Source organism: Ranitomeya imitator, chromosome 1 (assembly GCF_032444005.1).
Source record: "Ranitomeya imitator isolate aRanImi1 chromosome 1, aRanImi1.pri, whole genome shotgun sequence".
NCBI lineage: Eukaryota > Metazoa > Chordata > Amphibia > Anura > Dendrobatidae > Ranitomeya > Ranitomeya imitator.
Genome location: NC_091282.1, coordinates 1,024,383,862 through 1,024,408,048, shown reverse-complemented (window position 1 = coordinate 1,024,408,048; position 24,187 = coordinate 1,024,383,862). Strand labels below are relative to the sequence as shown.

The window sequence follows — 24,187 nt, the reverse complement described above, 5'->3', positions numbered from 1 at the left end:
ATGTTGAATAGGCCTAAGCCGGGGCCTAAATTTCTGTAGCCGGCGGACGTCACCAGTGGGTCATTCCAGGCAAGACATCCAGGATACGGCCTACAAATCGGCTGAAGTCGGGGACTAAATTTTTGCAGCCATCCAGAGCGTTACCTCAGAGAGGTGGGCCACAGGGAAGTGGCTGAGGCTGCCTGTCAGCATGTGGATATCCCACTGAAGATGGATCCACTCACCATTGGTACGCGTCCCGGCATGGAGCCGCCGCGGATGGGGGTTTCAGCGCTGTTCTGTGCAGCGTGGATGGTGCAGGGATAAGCCTCAATCCTTCATCCGTTTGTTAGGAGGTGGAGAGGAACCGTCCGCCTCCTTGTGCCATCCGTTTTCACAGTGGTGGGACAGTGGGGGCTGCTCGGACGCCATAGAGAGGGGCCTCTGTACAGCCACGGAGTTCAGTCCGGGTGGACAGGGCCAGTTGTCCGGCATTAGGCCTGGCTCCAGGAGAGGATACATGGAGGCGACACTCCATGTGGTCGCCCGTTACTGGTGTGGGGAGATCGGGATCATGAAAGGAACCGTCGCCCCTGAAGTGAGCTCAGGCATGGCTTCCCACGTCGCAGGAAAGGGTACGGGGAGGTATACTCGCCGTGCTCGCCTGTTGATGGTTCGGGGGAGATCGGAACCTTGAAAGGAACCGTCGCCCCCTTCACTCCGTTAATTAAAAAATAAAAATTTACAGAAAAGTAAACAATAAAATAAAAACGTTGGGGTCTGAAACAGACCCATGTGCCTCCTACAGACACTAAGCAAGAACTGGTTAGCTGAGAGCCAGCAGGAGGGTGTATACTGCAGGGGAGGAGAGAACTTTTTTTGTATCACTTAGTGTCAGCCTCCTATTGGCAGCAGCATACACCCACCGTCTGTGTCCCCCAATGAGGCGAAGGAGAAAACATGTTATTAACACATGCGGAATTATATACTTAACAAAAGAGTATGATGGTCCCAACCCCTTTTGTAAGGCAAGGAATCCCACTTATTAAACCTGACAGGACACACCTGTGAAGTGAAAACCATTCCCGGTGACTACCTCTTGAAGCTCATCAAGAGAATGCCAAGAGTGTGCAAAGCAGTCATCAAAGCAAAATGGTGGCCACTTTGAAGAACCTAGAATATAAGACATAATTTCAGTTGTTTCACACTTTTTTGTTAAGTATATAATTCCACATGTGTTAATTCATAGTTTTGATGCCTTCAGTATGAATGTACAATTTTCATAGTCATGAAAATGCAGAAAAATCTTTAAATGAGAAGGTGTGTCCAAAGTTTTGGTCTGTACTATATATATATATATATATATATATATATATATATATATATATATATATATATATATATATATATATATACACACACAGTGGGGCAAAAAAGTATTTAGTCAGTCAGCAATAGTGCAAGTTCCACCACTTAAAAAGATGAGAGGCGTCTGTAATTTACATCATAGGTAGACCTCAACTATGGGAGACAAACTGAGAAAAAAAAACCCAGAAAATCACATTGTCTGTTTTTTTAACATTTTATTTGCATATTATGGTGGAAAATAAGTATTTGGTCAGAAAAACAAAATTTCATCTCAATACTTTGTAATATATCCTTTGTTGGCAATGACAGAGGTCAAACGTTTTCTGTAAGTCTTTACAAGGTTGCCACACACTGTTGTTGGTATGTTGGCCCATTCCTCCATGCAGATCTCCTCTAGAGCAGTGATGTTTTTGGCTTTTCGCTTGGCAACACGGACTTTCAACTCCCTCCAAAGGTTTTCTATAGGGTTGAGATCTGGAGACTGGCTAGGCCACTCCAGGACCTTGAAATGCTTCTTACGAAGCCACTCCTTCGTTTCCCTGGCGGTGTGCTTTGGATCATTGTCATGTTGAAAGACCCAGCCACGTTTCATCTTCAATGCCCTTGCTGATGGAAGGAGGTTTGCACTCAAAATCTCACGATACATGGCCCCATTCATTCTTTCATGTACCCGGATCAGTCGTCCTGGCCCCTTTGCAGAGAAACAGCCCCAAAGCATGATGTTTCCACCACCATGCTTTACAGTAGGTATGGTGTTTGATGGATGCAACTCAGTATTCTTTTTCCTCCAAACACGACAAGTTGTGTTTCTACCAAACAGTTCCAGTTTGGTTTCATCAGACCATAGGACATTCTCCCAAAACTCCTCTGGATCATCCAAATGCTCTCTAGCAAACTTCAGACGGGCCCGGACATGTACTGGCTTAAGCAGTGGGACACGTCTGGCACTGCAGGATCTGAGTCCATGGTGGCGTAGTGTGTTACTTATGGTAGGCCTTGTTACATTGGTCCCAGCTCTCTGCAGTTCATTCACTAGGTCCCCCCGCGTGGTTCTGGGATTTTTGCTCACCGTTCTTGTGATCATTCTGACCCCACGGGGTGGGATTTTGCGTGGAGCCCCAGATCGAGGGAGATTATCAGTGGTCTTGTATGTCTTCCATTTTCTAATTATTGCTCCCACTGTTGATTTCTTCACTCCAAGCTGGTTGGCTATTGCAGATTCAGTCTTCCCAGCCTGGTGCAGGGCTACAATTTTGTTTCTGGTGTCCTTTGACAGCTCTTTGGTCTTCACCATAGTGGAGTTTGGAGTCAGACTGTTTGAGGGTGTGCACAGGTGTCTTTTTATACTGATAACAAGTTTAAACAGGTTCCATTACTACAGGTAATGAGTGGAGGAAAGAGGAGACTCTTAAAGAAGAAGTTACAGGTCTGTGAGAGCCAGAAATCTTGATTGTTTGTTTCTGACCAAATACTTATTTTCCACCATAATATGCAAATAAAATGTTAAAAAAACAGACAATGTGATTTTCTGGATTTTTTTTTCTCAGTTTGTCTCCCATAGTTGAGGTCTACCTATGATGTAAATTACAGACGCCTCTCATCTTTTTAAGTGGTGGAACTTGCACTATTGCTGACTGACTAAATACTTTTTTGCCCCACTGTATATATATATATATATATATTTTTTTTTTTTACACTATAATACGAAATTAAATGTGTCATCTTTGTCATATTTAAACTTTAGCCCTTTTAGAGCTCATTTCATCTTTAACTTCCTTAAAGGGTTTTTCCCATCGTCAAGATCTTATCCCAATATGCAACAGGTGTATTAATCATATTAGCAAAAATTTGAAATACAGTATAGATTTTCTGACATGCAGCGCAGGCATTGCAGGACATTAGGCATCCATGTTTACGACCACTGATATAGTGACAGTTAGCTAGCTGCTAGAGGTCGTAACCAAGGATACCCAAGGTCTTGCAATGCCTGCACATGAGGAAAGAGAAATAGCAAATCAGAAAATCTATACTGCATTTCTAATTGGAGGTATTTAATAATGTGATTATTACACCAGTTACATATTGGGATAGGATCTTGAAGATGGGAATACCCCTTTAACTGCTGACAATAACAGTCATTTTGACCAGGGGTGCCCAAACTTTTACATGCCACTGTATATAATCTGAAAAACACAGTGGAGGTTCAATCAAGTTTAAAATGGAAGATATTTTTACAAATTTGGTCCAACATCTAGTCTTATGGCATGTGCACACATTACGTTTTTGCCGTATTTTTCTATAAGTGCAGCATTTTACTGTCCCAGAAAAGTGAATGAGACCTATGACATCTCATAAAAGTGTTCCTTATTGTCACTTTTAGATTTTAAGCAGTTTCATATCTGCAGAATGTCAGATTTTTAGGCATTTTGCAGTTTTTCTTTACTGCCAAGAGACATGTCTTTCATGTAATGTCTGCAGCAAATACTTAAAAGGAATCGGTCAGTAGGATCATCCCTCCTAACCTGTGAATATGGACATGTAGGTGCTAGGAAGCTGAATAAAATGATACCTTGATATCTGCGATTCGATGTCTTCTTTTAGAGCAGTACTTTGTAAACTCCAGTCCTCACGGCCTGCCACAGGTATTGTTTTCAGGATTTCTATAGTATTGCACATGTAAGAGAATTCCTGATCCCTTGATCGTTCCGCTACCCGTGCAATACTAAGGAAATTCTGTAAACACGAACTGATGGGGGCCGTGAGGACTGGAGTTTGGAAAACACTGTTCTAGAGAAATACACGTTTTTCTTAATATGTAACTGAGCTGTTCAGAAGCTTCTTTGAAATGAAAGGGGTGTTATCAGTGTGAGACATGTAACGGCTGACAGGCTGCTCTCCAGATCTACATGTCTCACACTGGTAACTCCCTCTTTCATTTAAAATACGATCTGGAGGCAGGATCTTGAGGAGATCAGTGCCGGCCAATAGAGCTTAACAGCTCATTTACATATTAAGGAAAATGTGGATTTCTCTGGAATAAGACATTGGATCGCAGATATCAAGGTGTCAATTTATTCAGCTTCTATGCAGGGAATATTACCAGAATCTGGCCTTTCCTCAACCCTCAATCTACTAAGATGCTTGTGCATGCCCTCATCATCTCCCACCTTGACTACTGCAACATCCTTTTCTTTTCCTGGTCTCGAGTCCAACCATGGACAACAGCCGCATATCATTTTTATGTTATCTCCGTGGATTCACTCTAAAAACTATAACCCCAAATGGAAATTAATAATGTATTTGTGATAGTCCAGTTCAATGGCTCCAGAAATGTTGGAATCCAAGTAGCACAATGTGTCAAAGACAAATAATCGGACGTTGAAGTGAATTGAACCATCAATATTCCAGGGGTCATCGTATCTGCTCTGGCTCAGTTTCCGAGCGGGAGATCTCTTCCCCATGACCTTATGCAGTGGGGATGTTCTCAGATATTTTTTTACTCCATTTTCCAGTAAATTTTTGATAACATAATAAAAAATTTTTTAAAGTCAATAATTACCAGATTATACTTGTAGTCCTTTTCTGGATACCCACATTAGGGTGGATCGGAGACCCACAAGGGACAGGAACTACAATTAGGGTACAACACTGTGATAATATGGTTTCAATCCAAATGATGCCGGAAGTCCCGCCCAGTCGGCAGAACGGAGCGGACAGGAAGCCGCCGTTCTGTAGACGTGATGTCAGCAGACGCTTCCAAATGCCCGGCAGTTGCAATTACCTGCCTGTTAGTGCTTAGGTATATTATTTACATTTTTTTTTTTGTTTATAAAGACCCTTTAATTTCTGAACAGAGCTGCATAGGGGGTTGTCCAGCAAAGTTTCAAAAACCACCTAAATGCAGTATAAAAAAAAGCTGGACAACCCCTTCAAACGCAATTTAATTTGGTTACTTGAATATGCAGTCCTATGGGATTGCAGCATGCTACAGGGACAGATTAGCTCTTTAATAAGCCTAAACATGGTAGAAGAAAAAGAAATTACCGTAAGTCTAAGTGTAGTTTGGTTAATAAGAGCCATCATACAATACAGCAGGTTAGCAGAGCCCAGTGGATTCAGGAGGACAGCGGTGCCCCAATCTCTCGGCATCTGTCCCTGTAATATGCTGCCATTACATAGAGTGGAATATTCAGGGGGCAGATGTGTTTTCACATAAGATCCTACTTACTTACAAACAATGCAAGAAATGCTTACATTCCATTAAAGGGGTTGTCTAACATGAAAAGTCTGCAGTCACTAGTGGGCACAGCCTTGCTCATTGCGCTTGTACGGCGCGAAGATTCACCAATTCAACGGCTTCTACCCAGGAGTGAGCATATCGCATACATCACCATGTCCAGATCAGAAAGCGGCGAATCCACTGCGTGCGCTAGAGGATACACGAGTCTGCAGTCACACAGTTAGTCCGGTTAACCCTTTAAAAAGGTATTATGCTCTATATGTGGCGATTTAAGTAAGAGTGACAGTGACTTTTTGAATACCTTTGTTAAAACTAAGTCCTGTCAAATACCAAAATTGCCACACAAAAAACCTAGGACTACTTCAAAGAGATCCTGTCGCCTCTCCTGACTTGTCCGTTTTAGCAAATACTTGAATCTACGATCATGGAGCATCTGACATTTCCATTGCGCAGTTATTCCACCAGGAAATGTATAAACATACCGACTGTCTGGGAGCGCCAAAAAACTGTGGCTTCATGCACCAATGTCATACGCTCATATGTGGCGCCATAGAAGAGATGAAATGTAATATCACGTATCCAAAACTGATGGTACTAGGGGGTCCAACACCCTCACCTATCATGTTCCAAACATCACTACTGTTGCCTCATTTACGCATCGTCCCCACATCCACGTACAGATACCAAACAAGGTGCTGCTCAATTCTTCTATTTATTACTAAACAGAAATAGCTATTTAAAAAAAAAAAAATGAAATATTTCAGTTGTCATTCTGGGGGAGGAAATGTTTTATTTTTGCTTTGGAACAATCTATTCAGATATACAGAACACGGGTAGATTTTCTGAACATCATTTTCACATCTAACAGCATAAAGAACAATAAAAATGTAAACATTTCAGAGCAGCATTGAAACAAACCACAAAACCGGGATTTCCAGTACCGACGGATTAATGTGGTGCCTTTGTGATTCTAAAACACCCATGTTCCCAAACACGGTGACATCAGCTAGAAAATCTGCATGTTGGCCAATAAGGGATTTAACAAAATACTTAAAAGAATTTCTTCTGATGTATAAGAAAAAAAAAAAAACGTATGAAAAAGTTGACACCTATCCTCCCTGTAGTGGAATTGTATGATGTGAACAAGAAGCAAAGCAGGTTAAACATTGGGGTTTGTGATTAGACGACGCAGGACTACACCTTTATAGGGGGGCACAGACTATTTATGGTCTTCTCCCCACAATCCTTGTTACGTTTCTCTCTAGTCCCGGCATTACTCCCAGAATATAAGGTCCTGCTGCGAGGTCTTCTACACAAAGCCCATTGTTTTATACCTACATACAGGCAAAAATAATGTGCAAATGGGAAGCAAAGCATAACCCGGAATAAAGCACAACACAAACTGGTACAACAGAACTTCAGGAAAGTCAGAATAATTGGGACTGTTAGAAAAACAAATACGGGAATCCATTCACCCGAAATGTGACCATTGTTTGTAACCGCAGTTTTCTTCTATAAAAATCTTATGAAATTAAGTCCTAATTTAATGCAATAAATACAAGCTGATTCTATATAAAATAGAAATGTGATAAAAAAAGGGGTAACAAAAACAACAAGTAAAAGCATCTGGAAAGAAGGAAAGACTAAGATTCTAAGTCACAAAACAAAAAGGCTTAAACATTTCAACTAAAGACCCTGAATGGGACGGATTACATAGAAGCCGCTCACGGTCAGAATATATGTGGCGCCTGACATCTGCTATCTGGGACGTCGACAGGTTGGATTTTTTTTCCTGTTTAATCTTCAACCTTTCATCAATCCCCATCATTGTAAAAAGGGTTGTGCTAATCACATCTGGTAAAGAAACCTATGGCCAGTGTCATGGCTGTACTGAAAGCGGTTGGATTTTAATAGTAATATTCTCCAATAGGCAAAACCTTTCAAATGATCATTTCAGGACACAGAACTATAGTTGGAGAGGTTGTCCGCTACTTTAGCATTGATGACCTATCCGATTGGTCGGGGTCCGACACCAGTCACCTCCGCCGATCATCTGTTATCAGTATCGGCAGCTGAAGTACTCACTTGCACAGCTGCTCCATCTTCAGATAGTAGCCGCTGGGTACTGCGCATCCATCTCCTACAAAAATCAATAGGCAGCCACTATCAGAAGAGGTCAGCTCACAAGTGAGTGCTTCTGGCTGGCGGCTGCAGCCGGCACTGATAACAGCTGACCGGCGGTGGTGCCGGGGGTCCGATCCCGACAGATCAGAGACTAATGACTTTACCAATAATGACCTATCCTTAGGGTAAGTAGTGATCAACCTCTTTAAGGATATTTATAAAGCTTCCCCTAGCTACTCCCCACCATTCCAGCGCGGTGTACCCAATCCTCCCTGCTAGCTTTCTGTTTACCTTGAATGCAACAGCGACATTCAATATACCGCTGCAGCTGATCCCTGGCCTCAGCAGTTGTGTTGTATTTTACAAAAGCCACCGATTGGCTGCAGTGGTCATATGTTGTATAAGGGTCTTAACCATTGAAAGTCAAGGTAAACAGATCGGTAGGGAGGATATGCTGGAACAGCGCAGATTAAAAACAAAACAAAACAAAAACAGGTGATTATATAATTTCTTGTTTAAAAAAAAAAAAAAAAAAAACCTGCCCACTGGCACCAATATACAGTAGCTTAAAATAGTATCTTGGAACATCCCTTTAAATTACACATATGATGGCATTAAAATGAAACTGAAGGCAGAAAATGGGCAAGAAGGCATGCAAGTACTTAATAAGCAATAGGTCCTATCGCTTCACTAATCTGGCACTAAACCTATACGGCTACAGCCTGTAAAATCAGTTTACCTCTATGAAAGAAGCAGCTTGTGTTAAGCACAGACATTAGATTTTTATGAAGAAAACTGCAGCTTTATAAAATATTAGTAGGATATACAGATGGGTTACAGTTGGCTCATCCTGTAGTAACGGGAATGTGAAGCGGAGGGGAGAAATGCACAGAATGGCCGCTCGGCTCTGCACTGCATGCTCATTCCAAGAGCCAGAAGTATTACAATGAGATATGAAGGGGTGAAATGGATCGCAACACATGAAAAAATATTGTTCTTCTGGATCTTTGACAGAAAGCAACATCAGGTTTCTTTCCAACACCAGAAAACCATTGCTTTAGCAGTGACCCACTTTCCATCCCCTGAACGTATTTACAGGAGCTGCCTGAAGAGCAATGTGCATTTTGATTAAAAGATATTCAAATAATGATTTCCACAGTGGAATGTGTTACAAAAAAATGTTCCTGTGCTGGGATAATCTTATAAATGTGCTGCGTAATGGCCGTGTCCGAACTGCCCCAGTTCATAGTCCGCATCACAGCTCCTGGCCAAAGGGGAGGAAGCAGAAGTCACTTATGGTAAGAGTATACAGACCTGCCTGCTTTATTACAGGAACAAGTGTATCTGCTGCGGCTCCAGCCCTCAGAGCGCTCAGCCGCCAGTGCTCATGTCAATGACTTGATTTCTGATGAACTCAGGGTGCTGGAAGAGCAGTAGAGGCACTCAATCCTGTGATAAAACAGGCAGGGAAATGTATTCTCAAAGAAGCAGCGGTGAGACCCTGCTGCCTTGTCTTTATACTCTTATCATAAAGTTCTGTAAAGGGAATGTGTCATGTAAAAGGAAAAAAAAAACACAGCCTGCAGATATGGGGTTAATCTGCAGGTTAATAGCATGCTGAAGCAGTGCGGCCACTGCGTTGAAAGTCTGTTGCCAGGAGGAAATGAACCGTATTCCTCCCTGCAGCCTTGGGCATTCAGTCATACGGGCGCAGCTTCAGTCACAGCTCAGTGCATAGTGAGCGGCGGCTGTAACCACGACCTGGCACTGACCGACAGCCGGCTCAGCAGCAGGGCTCTCAGTGCGGCGGCCACATGGCTTCAGAAGAATATTAATTTGCAAATATGAAATTAAGCGGCAGGTTAATAGCGGTTTCTTTTTTATTTTTACATAGGTTCCCATTAGGGTATGCTCCCACAGGCAGAAAACGCTGCAGGCTGGAAGCTGAGTAGATCTACAGCGTCCAGATGCTACAGCATAGTGGATGGGATTTCAAGAAATCCCATGCCCTGTATGCGTGCACGGACGCCCGCGGCTCACCTGCGGAGACGGACATGTGGCGCGCCTTTCCAGACCGCAGCACGTCTATTTATCTAGCGGAGAAGCAAGCCTCTACAAGATACACCCATACAATATATGGGTCACGGTGAATCCGCACGGTTCAATGAACACATGCGGAATCACCTGCTTTCAATAGCCGGCAGCGCTTTGGACACAGCGGACATGTGCTGCGTAAAAGGCACTGCCGATCACTGACCGTGGGCACAAACCCTTATGCTTCCCATCCTGGCCAGGTATGGGCAGACCAAGAATTGGAGCAGCTCAGCATGGTCGGACCCAGAAAATAACCGTACATAGCAGCGACACACCACACACATTTATAAGATTACCTCGGAAAAATATTTTTTTTCTACACATATCCAACATTGGAACTTCTTATTCCAAGATCTATTAATTAAACTGTACCTTACTTATGAGACAACCCCGTTAATAAAAATATAATAAAAAAGGATGAGTGCTTACTGATGACCCAACTGTGTACCACAAAATAAAAATGAATAAAAAAGTTAGTTTCTAGTCTTTTTGCATTAGAATCCAGGAGCACCTTTACACAGCAGTCATCCCCAGTCTCTAGTTGCTCTTAAGAAAGCAGGTTAGATTTTTAGCAACATTTGGTAGTACTGGTCGCTAGAGGCAGCAGAAAACAGCAGTCGATGCTGTAACCCCAACCTACCTTTTCTATGAGGTTTCAGATTTCTATCCACAGGCGGCGGCTCACAGTCACTTTTGGGCACAGACCTTCTTGGAGGGGTTTGTGGACTGGATCTAAACCCCATGTGAGCTGGAGGTGGTACTTGCATCCCAAAGGCCGAGAAGTCAAAGGTGCCTGGAGTCATGGGGACGTAGTTGGTTTCTTGGATGGGTTCTGTGCAGCTGTTTGAATGCTGCCTAGGAGGAGAATTGGGGTTCATAGGAACATAGTTTTCATCCAATTCCTCTGTGGAGAAGCTTCCCATTGTCAGCATGCTTCGGTTTTTCTGAAAGTATAAGGTTAACACTTGAAAGTGATGCATAAAAGTCAAACTTGTCACATGATGTGTCAACTACAACAAATACAGTCACTTACGAAATGAAAGCCCTCGAGTGAGCTGGCTCTGTCACTGGAGAAAGGACGGGGGACATCATACAACTCTTGGGAACTCATATCTACAAATGGAAACAGACATTTGGTTTTAAAAAATAATATGACAAAATTACAAAGCAAAATTAAATTGTGTCACAGGTGGGAAATAAACTGACATAGGCACAGTAAACTGTATCCACGCTTCAGTCTCATATGGATATGACACGTACTTCTTCAATTCCTGCCTTGGTGGCCAAATGGAGGTCAGGAGACAACTGTCCTCTGAATACACGTGGTCTTTGGGTTGAAATGCCCCCTACCACATGGGAGACATTAATGACACATCCTTCCAAAGTCATATTTATGAAGCCCTTTCAAGTAACACTTTGCGTGAAAGATCTAAAATTTAGGGTCTTTCGGAAAGAAATAGGTGGCACTTTTTGGGTGCTGTGTTGCATTTCTTAACAAGCACCATGTTAGGGAATCTGGCTGCGTTTTACAGGAACATTTCATGGAACAGAAAGCCACCTGGTTACTGACACTTTTCTGTGGTTTTTGGTTGTTGATTTATATGGTCAGCGTACACTTCAATGTCTATTAATGCATTTATCTCTTGCAATGGATACATATAGAGTAGTTTTCTTTATAACTAAAGAGAATGAATATTCACGTCTCTCCACGTCCAGAGAGGTGAATATTCATATCTCTTAAGTAGCAGCACACGTGACCGCCGGCAGCAGCAGGAAGCCGGTGGCTGACACTGTGCGCGCTACTGAAGAGCAATGAATACTCACTGCTCTCTGTGCGCACAGTCCCAGCATGCAGAGCAGCGAGTACTCCGCCAGCTGTCCTCTGCTTGTGAGCAGTGCATGATGTCCCTGCCATGTACTGCTTACAAGCATAAAGCAGCTGCTGGCATCGGAACAAGATGCTGCGAGGGAGCGCCGGGAAGGTAAGTGTAATGGTTTTTTCTTTTTTATGTTATCTGATGGGGCCATGCATAACAGGATGGGGGTGGGGACCAATCATACCAGGATAAGGATGGGGCCATGCATACCAGGATGGGGCCAATCATACCAGAATATTGGGTGGGGCCATGCATACTAGGACTAGATGGGGGCCCTGCATACCAGGATAGGGATGGAACCATGCATACTAGGATAGGAACGAGGGCGATCATTCCTGCCAAAATAGGGATGAGGGGGGCCAGTCCTACTAGGACAGGGATGAGGGGGCCATGTGTACCAGAATGGGGATGAGGGGACCATATGTACCAGGATAGGGGATATTAAGTACAAAATTGATCACTTTTTTTGCTTAAATTTTTTCCCCAATTTCCTCCTCTAAAACCTAGGTGTGTCTTTCTTATAGTCCGAAAAATTACGTAATTATCTTTTTTTACATTTCTGCAGGTTGTGCAGTATTTAAGTGCCTTACACATTTTTTTCGTTTGGGAAAATCCTTGCTCGAGTGCATGGCAACTTTTTGCTTATACGCGGACCATCAGATGCTTCTTAAGCAATGCTACATGTTGCTGTATATTCCTTGACATCCTGGGTTATCTTACCACTTATGAGACACCTTTAATGCATTTGAACAGCATGTGGTGTATATCTGTTGAGCACTGTGACACTTTATAGATGTATGCATAGCATTACACAGAGGATTATTTTTCCTTCAGGTGTGCTGACCATGTACATCTATAAGTCTTGTTTTGAGAGTTGCATATTATATGAATAACTAACTTTGTATCATCTGATAGAGGGCTGCAGCTCTATTGTGGGCTGTTGTATACCTTTGAAGTCATCTTATGACTTTTTAAATGTTTTTAATGTTTTCTGGCTTGTTTGTAGTACCAATAAAATTTTGCTGTTTTTCCAGGTGCACATGGCATGCTTCGTTTCTCTTCTTTTGTGGTTCATGAAACTACAAGGGGAACATTTCCTTTCTTACTTTTAGAAATTAATTTAATTTACTCTTTCAATGATATCTGTAAAATTGGAGAAATGCAGCCTGGGCATCAGAAAAACACTGGCATGACCCGCAATTTAACTCTGCCTAAATGGATATGTGCCAACAATTGTATCCTACAGTGATTTCTGCGCGGCAGCGTTTTTTTCAGTGTAATATTTAATTGCTGATCGATAAAATTATGAAATGGAGCTGATCAGACTTTAACAAGCTAGATATACCGTAATTGGATTTGTGACCTTTGTAAGCACAGCTTGAATACTACCTGGCATGGTTTTCTAGTTAATAGGTAGATAGTGTGTTATTACCCAGGTCAACCTCCTGGCCACAGAACCCTACATTTTCCAAAATGCATTAAATAAGCAACGAGTGCACTTTGCGGATTACACATGACCCAGAAGCCTATACATTATTGGGAGCAGGGGGATAAGGGCGAGAAGGTCACATCTTGTGTGTCTGAGAGGCGGCATATGCAATGAAATTACACATTTAGTATCAGGAATGTATATTTTTACCAGAACCCTGGGTTAGAATGTGAACATACACAATCCTTACATGGCTCCTGACAAAAAGTTACATTTCTTCATTTCCATAACTTATTAGATAAGACGCACCCTTACCTTTCCGGTATTTATTTAATTCTAAGTTAGAAACGGTATTACTACGTGATGTGGCCATTCCTCCCGTAGGGACGCAGTAGTTGCTGTCGGTCTCTGACGCGGTGCGGGTTAAACTGTGTTCTGCGGGGGAACGCTCGGAAGAGTAATAAGGCTTTGGTGGTCTTGGCGGTGGAACATCTGCAATAGTCTCTAACTTTGTCGTGGACTGCCCTAGAGAGTTTTCGTGCACAGTCCGGGGTATCTGGTAAGTGCTTCCCGAGCTGGGAGGAATGTCATAGCTTATAGACATATGCCTTAGCTGGGACTCCAATAAGGAGGCCCCCGACATATTAAAAACACTCTGATCCCCATCCACATCAGTACCGGAGGGAGACACGGCTTTTGGTAAAACATCTTGTGAATAGCTTCTTGGGAGGTTATACAAACTCGATTCGGAGCAGGATCCAGCACGGGATGGAGAGTCATATACGCTAGTTTGCTGGAAGTATCCATTTAGGCCGGTGTTTTTGTGTGCGGAGGAGGAGGTCTTATGAGTGGCAACGTTGTCATTGCAGTCAGTTTCAGATGGCGCAGACTTTGCAGAATCCGGGTGAGATCTGAACATAAAATAAACCTGAAATCATTATTCATCATCCTCGACAAATACATCACAAGCTGAATGCGAGATTACACTATATATCTCGAATCCAAAACTGGCAAGCAACATTACACGTTAGTAAGATGAGGCCATTTTCTCATGTGCCATCTCCATTAAAGAGAAATGTTCCGTTCTAGAATGGGTTTTATTTCTTAACCTTCACTGAACGTTGTAGTCCAGGGGGCATTTTTAATATAGAGCAAAGTTGCCCGTTCCTAACTATGGCCCTATATGGCACCAAACACACACTTAAATCCGCGTTCTACAATCTCCCTGCAAGCAAATCCGAAGAAAATATTGGCAACAGCAGCTGATCATTTCATGTATATTGGGGGCCCAACTCTTCCACCAACAGTTAATATTGGGGAAGATAAGCCGCCATCAGGGGTGTCTGGCTGCAGCGCTTCCGCTCCACTTACTGAATACACAAGCATGGGCTGCCAATCAGAGCATGCATATATTGTTGTGTGCGTGCGTCACTTCTATAGAACCAACATATATCTAATTTCTATATATTTTTAACCACTGATTGTTCTCCAATCCTGTTCAAAAAGCAATCTGCCCAAACCTCAGACGCAAAAATGACATTTCGCTGGAGCAATTAATATATTTTGTTTAATTTAGTAAGGAGACAGCAGATGAGAGAATATGCATGAAAGATGTTAAAATATATAATGCAGTATACATCTATATTAGATCATTGGAGTGATCGTTTTAGAACTATTGCTTATGTAATTAACGAGATGTGTAACCCAATATAAGCACGTTTCCTCTATTGTGCATTGTTCGTCAAATCTTTACATTTTGGCACCAGAAACAATGGGTGTCTTCATCTTGGCAGAAAAAACCAAGTTCAGGGATACGTATACATTTCTCCCTAAAGCATTTTTGGATTTCTTTTATTGATACAAAACTATTTTGAAGCATGAACCTTTGCGTGCTAACAGAACAGGTTCTAAAATATAGGAGTAATATTATTAGTGAATAATAACAACTAAAATTAAAAGGCCATAATTGTGAATTGAACAAATGTGTATTTGTATATTGTCTTATATGTTGTGAAATAGGCGGCAGGGCTCCAGAGAAGGCCTAAGTCAGAAAAGTCTTTACTTACTAACAGCTAGAAGAAGTCTGCTAACAAGTCATTTATGACAACTGAGTAGAGAATTGTGAAGTCAGGAACTAATACTTCGACATCTCCATTTACTAACTCAATGTTATCCAAAGCAATTTCTTTGTCTTTTGTAAAACCCTCCTTTGTCACCAAATCTCATTTTGTGAGCAGTAAGGGTATGTGCACACGTTGCGGATTCTCTGCGGATCCGCAACGTTTTTTGAGGAGCAGAAACGCTGCAGATCCGCAATTGATTTACAGTACAATGTAAATCAATGAGAAAAAAAAATGCTGTGCAGACTTTGCGGAAAATCCGCTGCGGAAACGCTGCGGTTTAAAAGAAGTAGCATGTCACTTCTTTTTTGTGAATCTGCAGCGTTTTTGTACCCATTCCATTATAGAAAACCGCAGGGGTAAAAACCGCAGCAAATCCGCAAGAAAACCGCACAAAAAACGCTGCGGAACCGCAGGAGCATTTTCTGCCAGGAGAGGCAGAATCCGCACCAGAAATTCCTAAGCCTAATCCGCAACGTGTGCACATAGCCTTATAAGTTTATGTATTAAAGGGGCTTCCCACTGTTGTGACGATGATGAACCCTCCTCAGGACCAGTATATCAGCTCAGCGGGGTCCCTTTCACTGCATAGTGTCGGGTTTCATTTTATTTGCTAGATCATAAAATAAGAATGCATTTTAAACTGGAATCATAAGAAATGCTTTGAATGTGCAAGGATTGCAGTCACATACTTGTTGTGGTGCCCCCTGCTGCCCTTGAGATTCCCTCTTAGAACATACACCTTGTAACAACCCTGCCAGCATCACTGCATGGCCTCCAATACCTCGCACACCATCTTACTCACTGCTCCATGTCATGTTGTGATCTCTGTCTGCTGCCGGCTCCATGTTCTGTGCCTCTGCTCTCTGCATGCTTCCTGGCTGTGTGCATAGGGGGGCGGCGCCAGAATTCTCTGGTTCTTATGGATTCGGGGTGCACCTGTCTAATCTGTTCTTGACCAATTACCAAGAGGCCTCCAGTATTTAGGGCAGCTCCACCCTGTGGTCTGAGCCTGTGCTATGTCTAAACTCCGTTAGTGTCTTGCTTCTGAGCTGCCAGGCCGTGCTCTGTGTTTTGCCTTCTCTGGAGGCTCTCCTCTTTACCTTGCCTTGATCTTGTTTGTCTGCCCTCCAGGAGGCTGTATATCCTAGTCTCAGTGTCTTTGTTCTTGTACCTTGTCTTGTTCCATTACCTTGTCTGAACTCTGTCCTACCTCTGTCTCCTTGTCTGTGGCTTCCTTCTCTGCTGTGTCTTTCCTTGCGTTCTCTCTGTACCACTTTTTACCTCTGCTCCGCACTCCTGCGGTTCTGCTCCATTCCTCTCTGCTCTGCTGCTGCAGAAATCTCTTGCTGCAGCTCCTCTCCGCATACCTTGTGATTCCGCTCTGCTTAGCTTCTGTTGCTGCACAATCTCTTGCTGCTCTACCGCTCTTGTCCGCAGCCTTGCGGTTCACCTCCTGTGTGAACAGGTGCCCGCCTGCCCTGCATCTCTGCTGTGCCCGCCTGCCCTGCGTCTCTGCAGTGCCCGCCTGCCCTGCATCTCTGCCGTGCCCGCCTGCCCTGCATATCTGCCGTGCCCGCCTGCCCTGCATTTCTGCCGTGCCCGCCTGCCCTGCGTCTCTGCCGTGCCCGCCTGCCCTGCGTCTCTGCCGTGCCCGCCTGCCTACTCGTCTCAGTTTCAGCAGTGCTCATCTGCCAGTCCTGCCTGTCGCCCCCGCCCCTGTCCTAGTGTTCCTGTTTCTCAAGTGGGATCAGAAGCCACAGTCAGACACCACCCTGGAGTAGCACCTGGCAGCTGCCTGCCGCACAAGCCTGACCTCACCATCAGAGGCTCCAGTGAAAACCAAGGCAGCTATCCTAGTCATGCCCCTTCCAGGGTAGTCTGGTTTGTGGCACAGTGGGTCCACAAACCCCCTGGCTCACGCCCACCAGTAAGGGCATGAGCGTGACACACCTAATATGACCAGTGATGGAGGTAACAATACATCTAATGGTCCTCTTGTGCAGACAGTGGACCGATTTCTGCTTGTGTAGGTGAACCAGTAGGAATCAGCGCACAAAAGAGGTCTTCTCATAAGCCCTGGGCATAAGCTTCTGTTCTAAAGGCCATTTTACCAAAGTCAATAATTGGCCCATGTAAACATGCAGGCAATCACCCAACGAACGAACAAAACAGTCATTCGTAGGATGAATGCATGAAAATCATTTATCAGCCGCACTGTGAGGGAGGGGATGTGCTGACGATAACATGTACTGTATTTGGGGACAGAACGATCATATTAGCATTTGGTCTCTCACCATCATTGCTTCTCAGCACATAGAAACATGAGCCACACTATTTGTACATAGTCAACAAGTGATAATGGGCCATTAAAAAAAAAAATAGAAAAAAAAAAAGGAAATCTGTCAGCAGACTCAACTATCCTAAACAGTGCATGTGGGCACGCAGGTCCTAGAAAGTTGAATAAAAATGATATCTTGATAGCTGCAAGCTGATGTTTTATTCCAGAGAAATCCACATTTTTCATAATCTGTAAACGAGCTGTAAAGATCTATGGGCCGGACACTGATCTCCCTGAGAATCCACCTCCAAAAATTATTGTAAATGAAAGGGAGAGTTACCACAGTGAGACATGTAATGACTGACAGTTATCATACATAGCTCTGCAGTGGGATCAGAAGAACAGCCAATACAGTACAGCAGAGCTGAAGTTTGTCTCGTTAGAAACATCTGCAGGTTTCTCTCAGAGCTTCAGTTTCCGTCTTACAGGCTGCCAATGAGAGGTGAGGGCAGGACAGCAGAGCTGAAAGCGCTGTGAGAAGAAAGCTGCAAATGTGTTTGTAATGAGACAAAGTTCAGCTGTACTGTGTTGGCTCTGATCTTATTGTAGAGCTATGAGTGTTTATGAGAGCAGTGTCAGTCATTACAGGCCTCACACTGGTAATGCCCCTTTAGTTTAAAATAAGCACTGGGGGCAGATTCTCATGCAGATCAGTGTGCAGCCCACAGACCTTAACAGCACATTTATATATCAAGAAAAACATTAATAAGACAGAGGATTGCAGATATCAAAGTATCACTTTCCCATTAAACATGTAGCACTATATCTACATGTGAGGGTTTTTTTTCAATCACTTAAGTGGGTAAATATTTAAATGTGAGATAATTTCTGTGGAGACTGTGTGCACACGTTGCTGATTTTTCGCGTTTTTTTCGTGATAAAAATGCTATAAAACTGCAACAACAACAAAAAAAAAAGCATACAATATGCATCCCATCATTTAGAATGAATTCCGCATATGATGCGTTTTTATCCACGAAAAAAACGCATCGCGGTAAAAAACGCAGCATGTTAATTTTGCGGGGGTTTTTTTTGCGGATTTCCCACTATAAAATGCATTGGGAAAAGTCCAGAAAAAAAGGCGGCAAAAACGCGCAAAAAACGCATGCAGATTTCTTGCAGAAAATGTCAGGTTTTTCTCAGGAATTTTCTGCAAGAAATCCTGAACATGTGCACATAGCCTTCATGTGAATGAGGCGATGGTTAAAAGAAACAAAAAAACAACATGTGAGAAAAGTAACAATGCATGATAAAACACAAAACAGATTGACATCTCTGCATGCCCTTAAACTATATGAGCATAATGGGTGACGCATTTCAACACCAACACTTCAGACCACCACACACATCCACAGTAATGACCATTAAATCTGTAAAACGGTCCATCCAAAATGCTAGGTGTGAGTGAAGGAAAACGCCATGCAGAGTGCACCTGGCAATACAAGAACCGCCACTCACTGCCAGGAAATCTTTTTGCTCTCAAAATCTTCAAGTAGTAGATAATCCTCCTCTGAGGCGAGAGACGATGACCCATGTCTGATTTATCAGCAAAGTGACATAGGAATGAACAAGGACAATGTGAAGGTCTAAACAAATATCATATTGCCATAGCACATGTATCTGTGCCTCATTAGACGTGAACACTAATAAAGAAAAATGTAAGGACAATGAAATCCATTGAATCCATAAAGTCACTGGTTTCACAAACATGACTACCTGCCCGATGTCCTGGAGTGACAGGTCTCTTCCTGTGTGCGTGTGTAGAGAGATGCCAGTCAGCCACTGACAGTGGGCTGAGAGGAGCCGCCGGGTACCAACTCGGACAGAGGTCCCCAGCAGCGTTAGCCACCCGCTGTCAGCGACTGACCGGCCTCTCCCCATACACGCACACAGGAAGAGACGCCACAACATTTCCGGGTCAGACATAGCTGGCTGAGATCACACAACCAGTGCCCATGGATCGGGCAGTATGCATCAGCTGTCAGGTCACCTTTCACCAGCTTCCAAAAGGTGCCACAGAATAATGGTTGGGAAGTTAATGACTTCTCATATGTCCCTAGAAGGATTTGTTCCCATACAGAAAAGCAGCTACTTATTAGAAAATATAATTTAGAATTCAGCAATTGTAAAATGGCAGAAAATCCTCAGCTCAGAATAAATTGAAGGATTTGAAAATCGGTATCATCTCTGGATATCTGTGGATTTTGATGTAGAAATATGTAGCGGCTATAGCACAAGGACAAAGGTACTTAAAGAGAACTTGTCATTACAACTTAGGCTACTTTCACACTGGCGTTTTTTGCAATACGTCGCAATGCGTCATTTATGGCAAAAAACGCATCCTGCAAAGTTGTTTGCAGGATGCGTTTTTGCCCCATAGATTAACATTAGCGACGCATTGCCACACGTCGCAACCGTCGTGCGACGGTTGCGCCGTGTTGTGGCGGACCGCCGGGAGCAAAAAACGTTAAATGTAATGTTTTTTGCTGCCGACGGACCGCTTTTTCCGACCGCGCATGCGCGGCCGGAACTCCGCCCCCACCTCACAATGGGGCAGCGGATGCGCCGGAGAAATGCATCCACTGCACCCGTTGTGCGGCGCATCAAACGCTAGCGTCGGAATCTCGGCCCGACGCTTTGCGACGGGAAGATTTAGACGCTAGTGTGAAAGTAGCCTCACCCCCATAAAACAGGGGTCGGGAAACTCTGGCACATGGACATATGTCAGTTGGTCTGGTCTTAGGGAGACTTCTTGTGGACCACAGTCCTTTTAATACTTCCACAGTGTGCATGCACAAAGTATTTACTAATGAACAAAAGCAACGCTGGATTACTTCCAGGCACTGACCAGCGACGTCTACACAGCAGCCTCAGTGTCTCTTAGGCGATGTATATACAAGCAACCTCAGTGTCTCTTAGGCGATGTATATACAGCAGCCTCAGTGTCACCTAGGCGATGTATACACAGCCGCCTCAGTGTCTCCTAGGCGATGTACATACAGCAGCCTCAGTGTCACCTAGGCGATGTACATACAGCAGTCTCAGTGTCACCTAGGCGATGTATACACAGCAGCCTCAGTGTCTCCTAGGCGATGTACATACAGCAGCCTCAGTTTCACCTAGGCGATGTACATACAGCAGCCTCAGTTTCACCTAGGCGATGTACATACAGCAGCCTCAGTGTCACCTAGGCGATGTATATACTGCAGCCTCAGTGTCACCTAGGTGATGTATAAATAGCAGCCTCAGTGTCTCCAGAGTGATGTATATACTGCAGCCTCAGTGTCACCTAGGTGATGTACATACAGCAGCCTCAGTGTCACCTAGGCGATGTACATACAACAGCCTCAGTTTCACCTAGGCGATGTACATACAGCAGCCTCAGTTTCACCTAGGTGATGTATATACTGCAGCCTCAGTGTCACCTAGGCGATGTATATACTGCAGCCTCAGTGTCTCCAGGGTGATGTATATACTGCAGCCTCAGTGTCACCTAGGTGATGTACATACAGCAGCCTCAGTGTCACCTAGGCAATGTATACACAGCAGCCTCAGTGTCACCTAGGTGATGTTTGTAGCAGACCTCCCACGGCTTGTGTTCTTTAAATGTTCCTGAATAGTGAAGAATTTCCCACTTTGTTCCGAGCAGATACATATTTAATGCATGTCTCCTCACCTTACTGCTGTGAACAGTTTTTTTTTTTTTTAACTTAAATCACAAAAAGTTGACTGTAATGCAGACTGACCAATGCAAAACTGGAAAAACAGTAGCCACCTACCAAATAATTCCACATGCCTCAAAGAGAAGCGGTTCCAGTCATTACCTTATGGAGGAGTTAATTAAAGGTTTGATCAAATATTGCAGGATAAATTTAATGGGAACCTGTCAGCAGAATTGTGCACAGTAACCTACAGACCATGTCAGGTCAGTGTCGTTATACTGATTAAAATGATAACTTGGTTGATGAAATCCGTCTAGTGGTGGTTTAATCTTTATTTTCCGCTTTCAGTTAATGCTGCGGGGCTGCCTTTGGGGAGGGGGGGTCTTCATGTGGTGCTCCGATTAGCTATTCATACTGAAGACTGCTGACAGGTCACAGATCCCTCAGTGACCTGCCCCTTAGTTTACGTAATGAATATATGTATATACTGAAAAGAAATAAAACCCTTCTGCAGGCATGTGACAGCTGTGGCACCTGCGCTGCAGCATAATTGCATATGCACTGTATTAATAAAAGTGATTGAGGTTATCCTGATCATAAAGAAAAAAATCCATTTGAAAATGGCGCCCGTGCAGTAGCAGCTATCGGTGTATATAGAGGTGATCCGATGGTGTCGCCTGAAATAGCAGCTATCGGATCACCTCTATATACACTGATAGCTTCTACTGCGCAGGCGCCATTGATTTTTTTTTTTTTACGATCAGGATAACCTCAACCACATTTATTAACACAGTGCACATGTGATTATGCTGCAGAGCTGGTGCCACACCTGCCTGCAGAAGGGTTTTTTTTTTTTGCAGTATGTACATATATGCATTATGTAAACTAGGGGGCAGGTCAGTGAGGGATCTGTGACCTGTCAGCAGTCTTCAGTATGAATACCTAATCAGAGCACCACATGAGGACCCCCACAACACAGGCCGTGACTGAAAATAAAGATTACACAACAACCACAAGACAGATTTCATCAACCCAGGTATCATTTGACACTGACACTGTCTGTAGATTGTTGTGCATAATCATGCTGAACTCCCTTTAAGTTGATAATTTTTGTTGGCCCAAGAACAAGGTTGGAAACATGCAAATGGTTCTTGACAAAAGAACCAAAAAAAAATAAAGTTCTCCCCAACCCTGCCCTGGAAGGTATTAGGAGCGCTCTGTCAGACTCTAATGATGCCTGTATTATCCATAAATGTGTTTAAAGCAAAGTTTAATAGTCCTTACCCTCACACTTGCAATCACCGGACTAGTTTAGGACCACCATGAGAGGAGGAGCACGTCCACGGCAGTGTGTGACATCCCAACATGGAGAGTTGGGAGGTGGAGAACGATGGCTGCTTCTCCTTCCCCACACAGTGGCTTTCACAGTGGTCCACAACTAGTCCAGTGATGGCCAGCAGGGACAATAAAGCTTAGCTTTCAAAACACATCTAGGAAAAGAACACTCCTAATAAATTCTAGGAGTAAATCCTCACGACGGCTTCCATTTAAGAATGAAGACTGATGAGAAATAACCTGGGATTACACAAGGCCCTGTTTAGGCTTTCCATAAAAAATACACAGACAAACTCCTCTTGCTCTCTGAAAGGTAGAAGTTCACCAATCACTTTATTAAGGTACAAACTTATCCAAAATTTAATGGCTCAAAAGCTTGATCCTTAGGTAGAGACATTACCTTGTTGCCTCTGGTTTCTTGCTTTGGCAGTTGATTAGCAGTAAATAGTCTGGGGGGTCCTCGTGGCTGTTGGACTCTAAAGGCGGTATGCTGAGAAGCTGGTAGGGTTGGGGAAGTTGACCATGGTGTGAATGAGCGGAGACTTCTGAACCTGCAGTCATGGGGATCTCGATGGGGGCTTGTACAGGAACATTGCTAGGTTTCACATCTACAGAAGCAAAGGAGAATGACAATCAGTAAGCTCCCACTGACGGCATGTCCGGACAAGCAGGTCGCTAGCAGTTCGGCATTAGAAGGGGAAGTTGACGGAAGTTTTGCCGGTGAGAAAGTCCCAGGAATGCAACTTTTTAGTTTTTCCACAATAGAAAGGATGTTTGTCTTGGTCTCAAATTGTAGTCCCTGGGCTATAGCGTGTCGGCCGTGTTCACACTGGTGCTTAGGGTTCTATATTTCTGTTCAGTAATAAGAGAAGCAGGAGTCCTGCAAGAAACATGTCCATCCTAGGACTGAAATAAAAGCTGCCAGATGGACCCCATTGACTATAATGGGGTCTGCTTGGCTTGCATTCATTTAACTGTACAAAATAGCACAACGTGCTGCGCAATTTATTTTCCCAGCTATAACGACGGACTATGCGTCAGAGCCTGCGACACAAGTGTGAACTTCGTAAGGCCTGTTTCTGTTAGATCAGATGTGAAGCGCCCATTAAATGGCTTTCAGAACCAAAACCAGGACTTAACATTTCATAGCTTTAGGGGTGCAATCCTGAATGACAGGAAAACTACAAAACTGCAGTAGATCTGCACTGAATAAACAGGGTTTAACCCTGCTGTTCTGTTGGTCAAAAATGACCGACTTTGAACTTCAATATTCTTTAAAATATTCAAGATGCGGCTCTGAAACCCGTGGCCGACCGACCCATCCTCATTTAAGTCAATCAACCACAAGTTTCAGAACCGCATCTTGAACACCCCAAAAAATACCAAAGTTCAAAATAGGTCTCCCCAGACCGAACAGAACAGCAGGGTTAAAGCAGCCACACTCCGAGATGTTGTCAAATACAGACTCGTCATTCACGGGCTGTAAAGGCTTTCACTGTGGATAATGCAGGACGTTAACACGATACAGAATTGCCTTACTGGTGCTACAGCTCCGCTCCCAGTGGAGTGAATGATCTAAGCACAGTGTCCGATTACCTCCACTACAGTGTATGGGGCT

General features: G+C 43.6%; 1 protein-coding gene across 4 annotated transcripts in view; it reads right to left on the bottom strand.

Annotated features, from left to right (window-relative positions):
• GAB1 (GRB2 associated binding protein 1) overlaps nucleotides 1–24,187 on the bottom strand; it is a 131,978-nt gene that overhangs the window by 22,818 nt on the left and 84,973 nt on the right. For all 4 annotated transcript variants that reach the window (XM_069744005.1, XM_069744007.1, XM_069744006.1 and 1 more), the window contains exons 3-6: nucleotides 22,970–23,177; nucleotides 13,427–14,022; nucleotides 10,839–10,918; nucleotides 10,446–10,749 (exon numbers count right to left, since the gene is read on the bottom strand). In XM_069744005.1, the coding sequence (XP_069600106.1) occupies nucleotides 10,446–10,749; nucleotides 10,839–10,918; nucleotides 13,427–14,022; nucleotides 22,970–23,177 (1,188 nt within the window). The remainder of the gene's footprint in view (nucleotides 1–10,445; nucleotides 10,750–10,838; nucleotides 10,919–13,426; nucleotides 14,023–22,969; nucleotides 23,178–24,187) is intronic.